The 15,769-nt window shown below is 36.1% G+C and overlaps 1 protein-coding gene across 1 annotated transcript in view; it reads right to left on the bottom strand.

Moving 5' to 3' along the window:
- The window catches only part of ZCWPW2 (zinc finger CW-type and PWWP domain containing 2), an 82,399-nt gene that overhangs the window by 2,151 nt on the left and 64,479 nt on the right, over positions 1–15,769 (bottom strand). The window contains 3 exon segments of the mRNA XM_049628930.1: positions 1,784–1,908; positions 8,349–8,416; positions 9,500–9,549. Coding sequence (XP_049484887.1) covers positions 1,784–1,908; positions 8,349–8,416; positions 9,500–9,549 — 243 coding nt within the window.

Genomic DNA, 15,769 nt, shown 5'->3' with positions numbered 1-15,769 from the left:
TATTAAAACGATGTATTTTACCTTAAGGAATAAAAATCCAAAGTAATTTTCTGTTCTATCAAGTTACTAGTTATAATGGTAAAATAGAAGCCAATTCTGTGGCTGTAAAAGCTCCAGGACATCTCTATAAAAAATCAACCTGGCTGTATTTTTGAGAAGAGAAACTGCAAACACTGAAAACACGTTGCACAAAACCATATGGTGCTCAAACAAAGCACACATTTGCTGGAAAAGACTAATTGTATATTAATTATATGTCTATAACATATGTGTTGCTAATCTACAGATCCTGTTTGACAAAAGGTAAGATCAATAGAAAGAAAAAAAATTGTTTTTTTCAAAAAGGAACTCTAATTGGAAAAATGCCATTCACAACGGTACAAATTCAGGCACAAGTTGATATGGCTGGTGCTACTTAAGAAAACTATGGTTTTCAATGTGGTAAGAGTTTTTAGCATTAATTTTATTTCCTTTTGGTGTATTGCTCTCTTTAACTGTAAATCTTGTATATTTTGATTTCCAACTCGGTAAAGGAGGTGTTTACGAATCATCTTTATTCTTGCTGAAGTTCTGAACGAAATCATGCAATTGGGCAGTCTGCCAAAGTGGGTAAACAACCTTGTCCACGTATAAATCCACCTTTTCCAGCATCTGAGAAGAGACAGACTCGGGAATGGGCAGTTGCTCAACAGGAGAATGTGGGAAAAGAGAGGAAGTAAGGAAGTCTCAGCACTTACTCTCTCCAGGGACTGCCATTGCCAATTCTCATCTGTAATAACAGCTAACCTTGGGTGTCAGTTACTATGCAAAGTACTTTTCCCGGTTTGCCTTATTTAACCCACAAAGAAATCCTCTTGGGCAAGTGATAAGCAACTGTGCCAAATCACACAAGTCCTCCCTGGCAGGACTGGGGTTAGGACATTGGTATTATATTCCGGAGTAAGAACTCCCAACTGTTGTGTTCTCTGGACTCCAGGCACAGCATATATCTAAATGAATGAATGAGAGAATGAATGAAACCTTAAGGATACATGACTTCTTGCTGCCATTTTTCTTCCTATCTGGAGAACAGCTGTACTGCCTTGAAGAAGTGTCTGCCTTATGACTTATTTTTCTCATACCTACCACACTGCTGCTCTGTATTAATGACCTAGGCTTGTACCCTCATTTTATTTGCACAAACACGGAGCTGATTTGCTGGGAAGTTTGATAATTTATGTTATCACACATAAGAACTGAATAAAGTAAGCATGCATGGCCTTTCTCAGTCCAACATAGCTAGCCAAAAGGAAAAAAAAAAAGACAAATCTAGTTATGAATGGTGAAAAGTATTCCAACGAAAAATTCTACCTCCAGTGTGTTAATAATGAGGTCTGTCCCTACAGAAGTTGTCTCTGTGCATGAACCAGGCAGGGCAGATTTCCTAGCAAGCTGCTCTTATCCAGCCTCCTCTCCTGACTGTGAAATTGGCAGCGGTAGGCAGTTCTCTCTACGGTGGCACCCGACCGACTACTGTGAGCTCCTTCCACTCTTTCTTCATCCCAACCTCAAAGATCCAAAAAACAAAGGGCTCCTCCACACTCACAGATTTTTTTCAAAAACTGATAGTTGTATTCTGACCTTTCAACAGGTTACTAGTTTATTCACTTCAGGATAATCAAGGGCTCAAATTTCAGAAGGGAAAAATGTTTTTCATATAATTAAAAGGTACAGCCAGGAACAATTTCTGCCATTGACAGAATCTGAACTTGCTATTTAGGCCTGATAATGATTACAGTGCTACCTTTTCTCCTGTATTCACTTCTTCTCCACGCTCCTCTTCAGACTCATCGGGTGCTCCTGTGGGCTCTAGTGCCTGCTGTAGCATTTGCTCCAGCTCTTTTAGTAAAACTTCTGTCTCAGAGACAACTAAAAATCATCATTAATATAACAGAAAAAGTGCTACATTTTAATTAATTCAATCTAATCCATAATCTTAGCCAACTCAAAAGAGAAAATCTAAATGTTACAAGATAAAAAACAAATATTTTGTATAGTTCTCACAGATGGCCTCTGCTTAATGCAAAATAATTAAGGATTTCCAGGTGAATATTTTCCAATTATTCCTGTCAAAATGTAGGTGATATTCTTGCTATGTGTACATCATGAAAAGCTCACTAGAAGTGTCTTGTTTTGCTTTTTTTTTTTAAATCAGGGCCAAACTAAATTGTTTTTTATAAACCAGAGGTCAGCAAACTTTTCCCATGAATGGACACAGAGTAAATATTGCAGGCTTTGTGGTCTCTGTCACAACGACTTCATTCTGCTGCTACAGTGCAGACCATACACGTGTACCTAAATAAATGAGAGTGACTATGTTCCGATAAAACCTTATTTACAAAAACTAGTGGCCTGTGGGCCAGTTTGCCATGCCTACAATAAACTATTAAAACTACTGTTTAAAAGGAGAGACGATGTAATTAAGCGGTCAGGCTAAACACAGGCTAGTCTACTCCTAATCCGAATAACAACACATCTTAATTGCCTAATATATGTATTATATATGTGTGTGTCTATATACATACATACATACACACACACACACACACACACACACACACATATATATTTAAATACCACACTTACAAAATTTGTGTGTGTGTGTACTACTGTGACATGAATTCACTGAATTTGCGGACATAAAATAATATCCCCACAAAAGAAATGAACTCCTATTAAATAACTCTATAGACTCAACTACTGATTAATAACATGCAGTTGGATTCCTGACTTAAATAAAATAAACATTTTTGTTTCATATAGACTTGTTGAAGTAAAAATCAAGGAAAGGAAGCCACATGTGGCCTGCTGTCCTGCACAACAGACAGAGGGAGCATCTGAGAAGTCGTTCCAAAGGCAACATGATTCAAAGCGAAAGGCCATGAATACACACCCCATTATTTTCCACTCGGGTGACAAAAACTGGACATAGTACCCTCTATTATCCACCATTCTTTGGCAGGACACCAAAAATCCCACTACGTAGAACATCTAAAAGTTCACGGAACACGAAAACAGACCCACACAGGACATATGCTTTGGAGCTAACCTATTATCAGTGAATATGCAAGCAGGGCATTCTCAGCATTAACATTCAGTTTTAATCTAATTGTTGGACATATTTAAAATTCTTCTAACTAATTATGTTTAGGAAGATTGCACATGCATATGCATCCCTTTATGTGTGTGTGTGTGAACACACACACACAGAAGTATCCTTGTAAACTAAGCATGTTTAAAGGTAAAAAACAGAAATTATCAATGTGAAAAGTCTCATGCACTGTTTCCTCCAGTTCAAAAGAATCCATGTTTTATTAGAATCTTCTTTGTTGGTAATTTCCTCTTATCTAGTACTCGTAAGAAAGAAAGTTTAAAATTCTGCTAGAACGTTATTAAATAATAGTGTCAAATAAAGTCATGGGAGGTTATGAAATAGAAAGTTTTCCCTCTCTTGGTTGTCACTACAGTATTAAAAAACAATTTTTAGTTAACATTTTTCACTTCACAGTTTTGTCTACAAAAATAATTTTTCTGTCAGTACTTATCACTTGCCCCAAGTACTTTTTTATTCAGTCAACAAATATCAATTATGTGCCTACAAAGGGCAAGGGACTCAAGAGTAGGCATTGACCAACGAGCCTTCCTGGCCATCATCTCTTCCTAGCCAATCTCAGGTTTTCTCTATGGAAGACTTCTTTCCAAACAGTTTGAAAGTAGCTTTCTGATAAGCCATTTGCACACCTTAGAATCAGTTCCTATGTTTAAAAACAAAACAAAAACTGTAGCTGACATGTTAGTTGTGTCCACATAGATATGTGTTCTGTGGTAATTGGTAAAGCGTAAGAACACAGAGTTTTAATTATTACATTCTAAAACAATGCTATTCAAAATTTGATGGGCATAAGAATCACTGGGAGAATTTACTAAAAAAATACATGAATGCAACCCATGTTTACCGCATCAGGATTTTCTAGAGGAATGTACATTTTTATTGAAGCTATTTTGTTTAACGAATTGACTTCTCTTTATGATAGATTTCTTACTAGTAACCTGAACAGACAACTACTTGTGGTTATCTTCAGACTGATTCTCCAGTCCCACTTACAGATGTTGTGTTTTCCTACTTTATATTCTGAGTCTATGGAAATTGATACTGACATTTAATGCACTGTTGAGAAGATGAATTTTGAGCTATGCTGTAAAGGAAAAATGGACACAAACATCTTTATATTTCTAAGGCTAGGCTAAAATACAATCAATTTATGATAATGAATGTCATTGCCAAATGGCATTGTAGGCTCTCTGTTTTCAAGTGATCTGGAAAAATATGTACATTGCCTTCTGCTCAAAGGGTAGACAAAGTAATGGATGACTTCATAAATCAACTAGGGTTCATAACACCAACTTGATTGATGTCAAATTCTGCTTCCAGAGCAATGGGAGGTTTGCTTTTCTAAATAGGTATTTCTATATTGTAAACTGACAGAATTCAAAAATAATTCTCAAGAAATAGCAGTTACCGTAATGTACAAACTAGGTTATCAAAATTGGCCAATGATATCCTCCAAAGATAGAGGCAGAATGAATGCCTTTGCTGATTGCATGACCAATCATCTTCTATCAATACTGATTATCCTGTGGTTTCCCTGACTTGTTTCAATTTGCTGTTTAGAGTAAAGTGGTAGCATTACAGTTATTCCATCACTCAGAAAAAGTTTTTTTAAAAAAGGTAAGAAAAATATATCTCTTATACTGAAGTCCATACCTGGATTTTAAAAATGAAATTTTATAAAATAATCTGTGTAGGGGCGCCTGGGTGGCGCAGTCGGTTGGGCGTCCGACTTCAGCCAGGTCACGATCTCGCAGTCCGTGAGTTCGAGCCCCGCGTCAGGCTCTGGGCTGATGGCTCAGAGCCTGGAGCCTGTTTCCGATTCTGTGTCTCCCTCTCTCTCTGCCCCTCCCCCGTTCATGCTCTGTCTCTCTCTGTCCCAAAAATAAATAAATGTTGAAAAAAAAAAATTAAAAAAAAAAATAATCTGTGTAGTTTTTCCATTCCTGATAAGAAATAGCTTACTGTTTGTCTCTTAAATAAATCAGTCACTATTTTAAAAGCCTTCAAGGTATACTTATGGGGTTTTATCCAATCTGTATTTTTTCTACTAAATGTTTAAAGAAGCTGTTTATTTCCTTATATACCCCAAAGCTGGTATGGAAAAATATCATCTGAAATAAATTTGCAGGGTCATTTCAATATTGAAATTTTGAAAGCATTCTTACAGAAGGAGGCTGAGGAGGAGGAAAAAGTACTTGGTTTTGTTTGGGTATTAACTAACCACAAACACTCCTCTTGTGTGCTTACAATTTAAATGTAGAGACGAGTACAATACAAGTTAGAATGTAATGAAGAAGAGAGCACCATTTCTGGAGACACAAACAGAAATAGGAGGCAAGGAGCTTTCTAGAAAAGGGGCATGTGGGCCAACCCCACCTTTTACCCTAGAGGCTAAAGCTGACTCCAAACCAAGAGCAGGTGGGCAAAGTTTGTCCTGAGCAGCAAAAAATCACCTGTCTCCCTGTCCCCCTTCTACCCCCCAGCCCCAGCCCCTAAGGTCTTCATGCTCCCCTGGGGCTCACCCCATGATCCAGACCTTTCCTGGATTAACCATTTTTTTCCATGTTTATCTATCTCAGGTGGCTGATGAACACATCCTTTGCTAATTTGATGAGTGTCATAGATTATCAGTTGGTCTGGGGTAATCTGCCAATCTCTTTTTAAACTTTTATAGACTGTTTACTACCCAAGAATAAAGGAGGTATTTTCTAACAAAAAACAATGATACAACAAAACAAATGACTAAAACCGAAAGACCAAAAGAAATCAAAACCAATTCATTAAGGGGGATACAAAGGGCAATAATGAGATTTTAAAAGTGCCTAGGTCAACTACCAGTACTGTGCCCAACCCCCCTGTATTTCGCTTTAAGTTTCCTGATACTCAAAGCAACCAAGGAAACAGCTGCACACTTTGATTAATTTTAAGAAGATATGTGACAAGAGCACCTGGGTGGCTCAGTTGGTTAAGCCTCCAACTTCCGCTCAGGTCATTATCTTACGGCTCCTGGATTCAAGCCCTGCACTGGGCTCTGTGCTGACAGCTCAGAGCCTGGAGCCTACTTCGGATTCTGTCTCCCTCTCTCTCTGTCCCTCCCTCACTCTTACTCTCTCTCTCAAAATAAATAAACATTAAAAAAAGGAAGATAGTGACTGAGAAAAACCATATAACCTCTTAAGTGCCTTAGTTTCCCCATTGATAAAATGGGGGATATAATAATATCTAACTGTTTATCTTATATAGCTCTTGTGAGGGCTAAATAAACTAATATATACACAGTGTTTAGAACAGTGAAGACACAGAGTAATTGGTACAGGTGTTGGTATTATTAGTTCATCATCATAGATGAATTTTCTTGTCCCTAAACACTGAAAAAAAAAGAGTTATAGGGACAATACAAATATAGTACATAATATTCCTGGTACTAATTTTCCCCAAAACATAGATATGCTCCACAAGTAGTTATTTCTTAGATTAAACCTATATAGCCATGGGCTACAGTTTAAAATATTTAATGATTTCTATTAATTTTCTATTAATTTCTATTCAATTTTTTCTATTAATTTCCAGAAATTCTCTCCTTGTTGGATAAGAGGGCTTCTACTGCATGTCTTTATTACAGATGAAGCAACTGATACTTGGACAGGTAAAGTAGCACTTAGTTAGCTCTCCTCCTGATCTCTAACTAAAGGACAGAGAAAAGAAATGGGTAGAGCTTAAAAACTAGAAAGGAACAGCAAATCTGGGTAGTAGGCTGCTGGGAGACTTTAGCACTTGGGAGTGTAAGGAAAGTGGCTCCAAAAAGTGGGGCAGACATTCAAGAAGATGACGGTAGAATTTTCACTTGATCAAGGACTGATCCTATCTCAGGCTAAGAAGAAAAGGAGTGATATCAGAGACTTAGATCACGGGATCCATGGAAATATGAGTAGGGGTAAAAAAACTGAGGAGGGTTAATTTACTGAAGAAGAACCACTCTTTCCAGAAGTAGTCAGCTCTTGAAAGAGCATAGTAAACTAGATATTTCTGTTTTTTAGTTGTTCAAAATGTGAAGAAGGAGTAAGACACAGATCAGGTTCACGGTCTGAACAATTAACTACTGAGACTTGAGAGCCATTCAGAATGTGAGACTCCTAAAAGGGTATCAGTGGATATCCATGGAGATGTATTCACCCATTTACACAGAAGAGTGATTTCCAGTCAATGGAGTCATGGCCGTGATGTCCTGGGGTTTCTTCCAAGGTAGCCCATTTGAGTCAGAGGGGGAAAGGATCCCAGCATTGGAGCCTTCAGCTGCAGTGCCAAGGTCTCCTAGTGGGAACTCAGTCCAGGGATGACTGATATTGCCTTTCCACAGCAATATCTGAACTAATCATGGGAGCCAAAGGGACAACTTGGCCAAGAAAAGGCACCTGAGTTAGCAGGAAAGCAGCAGTGGAATACATTTAAGAAGAGATAGAAACAACAGAATTTTGTGGTGGTTTAGGACAGGAACAAAAGGATTTAAAAAAAAATAAATAACCACTCTGTCCTTCTTCTGACTGCTTTCCTTTCTTTTGATAAGACTAAAAATGAATGGCTGATTTAGCCATTTGAAAGGCAGTGCCATAGGACCTGGGGGTGGCCACAAAGGAGAGGGAATATGGTGCGGGTAACTTCTTGGGGTTTAATGGGCTTTGAAACCTCTGCGTGGCTGCCAAAGTTCCATCTTGCAAATAAGCATTTGCCTACTTTTCAAGACTAACAAAAATGAAGGAAGAGTAAAGTGGTTTTGAAAACTTAAACTTTCTCCCCACATTCGCCCTACCGTGTTCTAATACCAATGGCAATTAATTCAGCTGGAAGCCCCAAGCTGCTGCTTTTCTTCTTTCTCTCCCATTGGCACCCCTAGGCCCCCAATAATTTTGGAATGGGGAGGTCTGGATTTTAATGTATTGATGTAGGTATTTCCTCCCACAACTGCTGGTGCTTTATTTTTAAAAGAAATTAAATACATGACAGAGCCGAATTTAATGCAAGAGAATAGAAACCCAAAGACAACCCAAATACCTAGTATGAAAATTAATACCAAAATGACTCACTAAGAGTTCTCTTATATGTATATATGTACAACATTTTTTTTCTTCAAAGAACGACAACCACATTCGGTAGAATTAGAGGTATATAAGAACCAGAAGCAGGACAGGCCTTCACATACCCACATTTTCCTTTGACATGGCGTCATCTGAACAAACATTTTCGAAAGAGTATTTTAAAATAGGTTTCCTAGAAAAAGGATTTGACAGAATTAGTTTCAAAAGATTAATCACGTATATTTAAATGGCCATTTATGTATATTCATTGATCACTGTAAATTATGAATATATTTCTTTATCTTGAGGTAATTTTCCTTGGTTTTTTAATACAGTAAGGCAGCATGATGCAGTGAAAAACCAAAGGGGAATAATATTGATCTGAGCCCTCACTAGGTGAAAAGCACTAATGATCTACCAAGTACCTTACATAGGCTTTTTTATGTAATTCTCGCCCCGAAAACCTACTAAGTAATTGCTGCTCTCATTTTATAAAGAAACTGAGGCTCTGCAAAATTGAGAAATTTGACGATGTAGGTAATGGTTGAACATGACAGGGCTAAATTCTTTCAGACTGCAAAATCCATGCTTTTTCCACTACCTGTGTCACTGATTTAGAGTTAGAAAACATTTGTTCAAATGTATTTTCTCTAACCATAAGATCTTGAGAAAGCCACTTAATTTCTCTAAGTCATAAAGTTTTCATCTTTTAAATAGAGATGATTATAACATACCCCCTACCTATTTGATGAGGTTACTGTGAAATATAACTAAGATAAGGCAGTAAGTCTTTTTTAAAAAAGGTAATTACTCATCCTCTGAAAAAGGACAAAGAAGAAGAGGAAGACTGTCATATCAGAGCCAGTATTTGTCTTTGAGCAGGACTACTCTTAATACAGCACTAATTATCATTCATCAAAAAAATAAACTGTATGGTTGGTTCAGTGATAAACACTAAAACTTGTCATTGGTGGCTTATCAATTCATTATAAAGACCTGTTTCTGGTTTGCACTATTTTAAACGAAACACCTGCTTCTCATATGGTTGCTCACATGATATTAATCTTATACTGTTCTGGTTCAACATATTTATATAAACATAAAGCTTTCTCCATACTTCTAAGACTATTACTTATCACCTTAATTCTTTTAGAAAATTTTAATGCTTCCCTAGAGAAAAAGAATCAAGAATCAGGGGTAAATGTCATAATAATTAAATTTCTTACACACACTTCAATTTCATCACAATACTTTTCAATTAAAAAAAAACCCATACCTTATCCTTCTTCTAAATTTTGGTTTAGTAGTGTTTCTGGAAACTTGCATCTATCAAATAACAACAAAAGGATGAATTAGTTCAAATGAGACTAGATGAGTTCAGTAAGATAATGAGTCCAAATGGCCCAAGTAATTTAGTCCAGAAGAAAAACTCTGACCTGTAGGTCTCAACCACACCTATAACTCTAAGTCAACCACCTCATTGTCACTACAATTACACCAATCTTCTCAACTTCCAGGAACGGTAGACTAATCCAATATGAATTCCCATCTCCCATATCTACTTCCCTTCCTCACTTCACAGACACATAATAATACAAAGTAAAACAATCTTTACATTTTTATACATGAACGACCTTTTAAAAAAAAAGAACTATTCAGATGCCAGAAACGTGGAATGCAAAACTATAGACAGGAACTGACATGGTGAAGGCCTACCAAAAGTGTATACCAGGATAGGGCCCAAAGGGCTTGGGATTTTAATGTCTAAGCAAAGATGAGATGAAGGATGTGGAGAAATTGGAACCTCCCTGCATTGTTGAAGGGAAGGTGAAATGGTGGAGCCACCCTGGAATATAACTTGATAGTTCTTCAAGATGCTAAATGTAGAATTGCTATGTGATTCAGCAATTCCATTCCTAGGTATGTACCCAAAAGAAACAAAACTATTATGTCCATACAAGAAAATGTATATAAATGTTCACAACATAATTATTCATAATAGTCAAAAAGTAGAAACAACCATCAATGGAGAGATGATATGTGATCTATCCATACGATGGAATATTATTTAACCTTTAAAAACAATGACTAATTATACTGAAAAATACTAAACATGGGTGAATCTTGAAACCATTTTGCTCAGCGAAAAGTGAAAAAGGTCAGACACAAAGACCACATGTTGTAGGATTCCATTTATCCAAAATGTCCATAAATAGGCAAATCCATAGAGACAGGGAAAGATTAGTAGTTTCCAGGGACTAGGAAAAGGTGGGAAATGGGCAGTGACTGCCAATGGGTATGAGGTTTTCTTTTAGGGTGATGAAAAAATGTTCTAAAATTATAAAGTGGTCTTGGTTGCAAAACTGTGATTATACTAAAAACCACTGAATTGTATACTTAAAAAGAGTGACTAAATTACATCTCAATAAAGGTATAATTTTTTCAAAAACTTGGTGACATGGAAAAATGGAAAGTAAAGAGATAGAATATATCAATGACTAGCAAAAGGAACCCAATGTAGCACTATTACTGTTACAAGAAAGCATAATCAGAGATAAAAAAAAGCTATTACCTAATGCAAAAAGAAACAATCCACCTAGAAAGTATAACAGCTCTGACCTGTCTATACATAAAATCTTAGCCTTAAAATATATAAAGCAAAACAGAAAAGAATTACAAGTAGAAACTGATAAATTTACAGTTAAAATGGGATATTGTTATTTACTTCCCATAAAAAACTTATAAAGCAAAAAAATTAGCAAAGAAACAGGAGAATTCAACAATACAAATAATAAGTTGAATCTAATAAACACATATAGAAACTGGCACTGAATAATTAAAGAATACATATTGTTTTCAAGCTTGAAACATTTACAAATTTGACCACCTCTTAGGTCACAAAGGAAGCCTCAAAAATAGTAACCGCTGTTTTAGAGCCATATTCACTGACTAAAATACATTAAGAAATCAAACCCCAAAAGATAAGTGAATAAAATTTGTAATCAATTCATAGATGTAGAAGAATTTATACTGTCCCATAAACCTTTCTGTGATAAGAGTTATGATCTATGTCATTTAGGTCAGAGTTCTTGTCTCATATTTTAGTTACTGGTATATGTGACTTAGCTTCTCACTAGGTAGTACATTTGTCTCCATGCCATACCCTGCATGCCATAGGTGCAGATAAAGTGTTCGTGGAACAAATGAATGAGTACGTGTTCAGACAGAGATACAATAAACACAAATATCACAAGGAGAATACAGTGTCAGTGTTCCCGTCCATTCTGAACTGTCCTGTTTGTCGATTTAGGCTTTTAACGAATTCGTACGATTCACCCTCATTTCCTAAGACAGAACCTCAATGCCACTTTCACCTCTATGTTTGTTACCTTCTTTTATTTGTCTTCTCACTTTTATCTGCTAAAGTGAGCAGTGTCTCAGCCCATTTTGTCTAAATCTTTCATAGTTACACTGATCTTAATTTTACTGATCTTGAATTAAGTATCCACACTGCAAGGGTGGGATTTTTTTTTTTTTTTAACATACTAAATGTTTAGCAGCTAGCAGAGTGCCATTCATATTGCTATGTTCAAACGCATTAACTATAATGAGATGAAGGTTGAATTTAATAACTCTCAAAACATTATTAAATAGCTTAAATACCTTAAGAAGCATTCAAGGGAAGTTTGTAAAAAAACACTCAGGGAATTCATATTATTATGATGCCAAAAAAATAGGTGTTTTTTTTGTGATCTTCAACCTCAAGTTAATATTCAAATATTTTTTCCACCATTTGTGTTATATATATATGAAAGTAAATAAGGTAAAAAGGTATATGGAACTAGATTGTCTAAATCATTGATCTACATCTCTATAAAGACAATGTACAGCTATTATTTTTAACTCATTATTAAGGATCAGCTTAAATTATGTGCATATTTGAGTTTAAAGTGAAAGCATTGCTACAAGGGGAAAAAAGATTAAGGTAACAAAGTACAAACTATTTCATAGGTATTAATAGAAAGAAATACTGTTAAATAGCTACCATAAATCAGGAAGATTTCTGTTAGAGATAATAAATTCCTTCCTACTTTGTTAAATATTCCACAGCAGCCAAAATGAACTAGTCAGTATCACCAAATGTCCTGTGCTTTCCTGCTCCAGGGCTTTGATAAAATATGACGTGATGGAGAAGAACACTAAATTTGGAATGACAGGATCATGATTTGAATTTAATCCCTGGTACTTATTACCTGTATCACTTTTGGTAAGTCACTGACCACTGGAATATCTAGCAAGAGCCTGGTATGAAGTCAACACTTAACAAATATTTTCCAACTAAATGGCTATTCTGCATTTCAGGATATTCTTTTACAACTACTGCTTAAATAAATAAATAAATAAATAAATAAATAAATAAATAAATAACTACCTCAGAGCATTTAGGGGTAAGATGAAATTAAATACCATGCCAGAAAGTATCTCACAGTACTCAACAATTAGTCTATGTTTGATCATTGTTTGTTTAACCTATTAGACTACTCCACTGGATTAGTGTCAGAATTCTATCCTTTTTCCTTAAAGCATATGACAAATGGAACTTATTAGCACTTTGGTATGGTTGGACTTATGGTCCATTCGTTTCCCAAGGTTGCCATAACAAATTACCATGAACTTGGTAAAGCATCAGAAATTGATTTTGTTATAGGGCTGTAGGATAGAAGTATGTCTCTTATGGACAGACTCTTTTGTGTGTGTGTGTTTGAAAAAAAAATGTTTATTTTGAGAGAGAGAGAGAGAGAGAGAGAGAGAGAGAGAGAGAATGAGGAGGGGAGGGGCAGAGAGAGAGAGATAGAGAATCCCAAGCAAGCTCCACAGTGTCAGCACAGAGCCCAATATGGAGTTCGATCCCACGAATCAGGAGATCATGACTTGAACTGAAATCAACAGTCAGATGCATAACTGACTGAGCCACCCAGGTGCCCCTGGACAGACCCTTAAGGACAATTTCCTTGGGTTAGGATCCACCTAATTCAGGATGATTTCATATAAAAATCCTTACCTTAATTACATCTGCAATGATCCTTATTCCAAATAAGGTCACATTCTGAGGTTCCTGGTACTTTTGGGGGCTGCTATTCACCCACAAGTAGATACTATAATCTTTATCTATTCCACCCCTTCCACTTCTCTTCCTGTGTTACACTGCTGATTCTCCTATGTCGTCGAGCCCCAGGCTATTCAGAGTCAGGACCACCATGTGAGAATCAGCAACAACTGAGAGTTTGTTAGACATACAAATTCTAATGTCCATCCTAGGCCTACTGTGGGGTCCAGAAATCCATATTTAAAGAAGCTATTCAGATGACTTGTATGCAAACTGGAGTTTTTCAGGCATTAGTCTATCTAGCCCACACCCATCCATACAAATATGTTATATATTGTCATTGATTATAAGGAAACTAAAGCAAGTATTAATTCTTTTCTTGTTAGATCTAAAAAAAACCAAGAGACATACATAAAGAGGGCAAATGCCATTTACTGTGAAAAAACGTGTGTGTGTGTGTGTGTGTGTGTGTGTGTGTGTGTGTGCATATATATAATGATAATTAGGATTACTGGCTTGAATTGCAAGTGATAGAAGTGCCTCTAATTGCCAAGATCAGATAATCCATAGGAATTGTGTTTACATCAGATTTATATAATCTTCATAAAGTGACTTGACATTGTCCATTTCCTTAAATCACTATTCATCTAAATGAAAATCATTTTATTTTTAAGAACAAGTTTGTTAGCTGTGTTAAATCCGAGAACATAAAATTTTGATTCAGCATTTTATGCTCATAGAAGACATAAATATGTTTTGTAACCTTCCATTGAGAGTAATTATCAGTCAATGATCACTAAAGAGATGCTTACTTTGACAGAATTTCCAAACACGAATCTGTGCCTTGAATAATGTACACAAACTCCTTGTCAAAAGTTATCATATAGAAGGAAATGCCAATATTCTCATTTCCCTTTGGAAAATCTACTGGGAAAGTATGCTTGGAATAAGGATGAAAACCAGTTTTATGCAGCATTGTAAGTGGTGGTTATTACTTAATCTGAGTATCTGGAGAGTACAAATAATAAAGTGAAGTCTTCGGACCTAGATAATGATTGTTTTTTTTAATCTTCTTTGAAGAGGGGGAAAGTTAAATAATCATTTTCTAGCTCTATTTTAAACACGATTTTAATAGAGAGAATACAAATCTAGTGCTTCTTACATAAATGTCAGTCAATTACCATATGCTCCAGTCCAGTCACTCTCACTAGAGTTCAGTATTCCTGCAAGATTTGGACAATATCAGAGATCAGTCCTTGGCAATATGACTTATAAATATCTTGCTGTCCCCTGCACTATCTTTAGCCATGTCTAAGTTCTCACTAAAGTACTGTGGATTTCTCTGCTTTGAGGGGCTTAGCAGAGAAAACACTGGAGTGTGTACTCAAGCAGTGAGCTGAGACACAGGAGAATATTTTCCCTAAAAATAGAAGTTGACCACTAGACCACCTTAAATAGAAGGCATGAAAGACTTTCTATTAACACCTCCCAATCCTGGCTGAGGATACAAGTAACAGCATACTTCAAGAAACTCTATGACTAGCTACTTCACGGACAATTTTTAGAGTCTTGGACTTAATTTTTTTAAATAGTTTTTGACTATCTATAGCAGGGATATAACACATAAATTCACTATGGTTTTTAAAAAAATAGGAAAGATTTCAATTATATCTATAAAGAGATTAAGAATACTAAAAGCCAATAAAAACAGGGTGTCTAGAGACTCAAAGACCCCCATGAAAAGCAGCACTTATGTCACAGTTGTTTATCTGATTAAATGGTACCAGTAAATTAGATTATTTCACCTCTATTTTGATATTCTAAGAATCCAAGTCAGTTGCAAACAATTCCTATTTGCACATAGTTTTTCCTAAAGCAAGAGGAATGTTAGGATAACATAGAGTCTCTAAGGAAGACTTCCCAGAATTGACATACAGGCCTACCTTGAAGATATTATAGGTTCAGTTTTAGACCACTGCAACAAAGTGAATATTGCAATAAAGTGAGTCAAATTAATTTTTTGGTTTCCCAGTGCATATAAAAATTATATTTACACCATACTGTAGTCTATTAAGCATACAAGAACATTATGCCTATGAAAACAATGTACATACCTTAATTAAAATACACTTTAGGGACACCTGGGTGTCTTTTAAGCACCCGACTTGGTTTTGGATAATGATCTGACAGTTCATGCGCGAGTCCCACATAGGGGTCTGCACTGATAGGGTGGAGACTTCTTGGGATTCTCTTTCTCCCTCTCTCTCTGCCCCTCTCCCACTTGCATGTGCACATGCATGCTACCCCTCTCAAAATAAATAAATAAACATTAAAAAAACACTTTATTGCTAAAAATGCTAATCATTATCTGACTTTTCAGTGAAACCTAATCTTTTTCCTGGTGGAGGGTCTTGCCTCAATGTTGACGGCTGCAGACTG

Source organism: Panthera uncia, chromosome C2, assembly GCF_023721935.1.
Source record: "Panthera uncia isolate 11264 chromosome C2, Puncia_PCG_1.0, whole genome shotgun sequence".
In the NCBI taxonomy this organism is placed as follows: domain Eukaryota; kingdom Metazoa; phylum Chordata; class Mammalia; order Carnivora; family Felidae; genus Panthera; species Panthera uncia.
The sequence above is the reverse complement of the archived record's forward strand: the minus strand, read 5'-3'. Positions and strand labels throughout refer to the sequence as shown.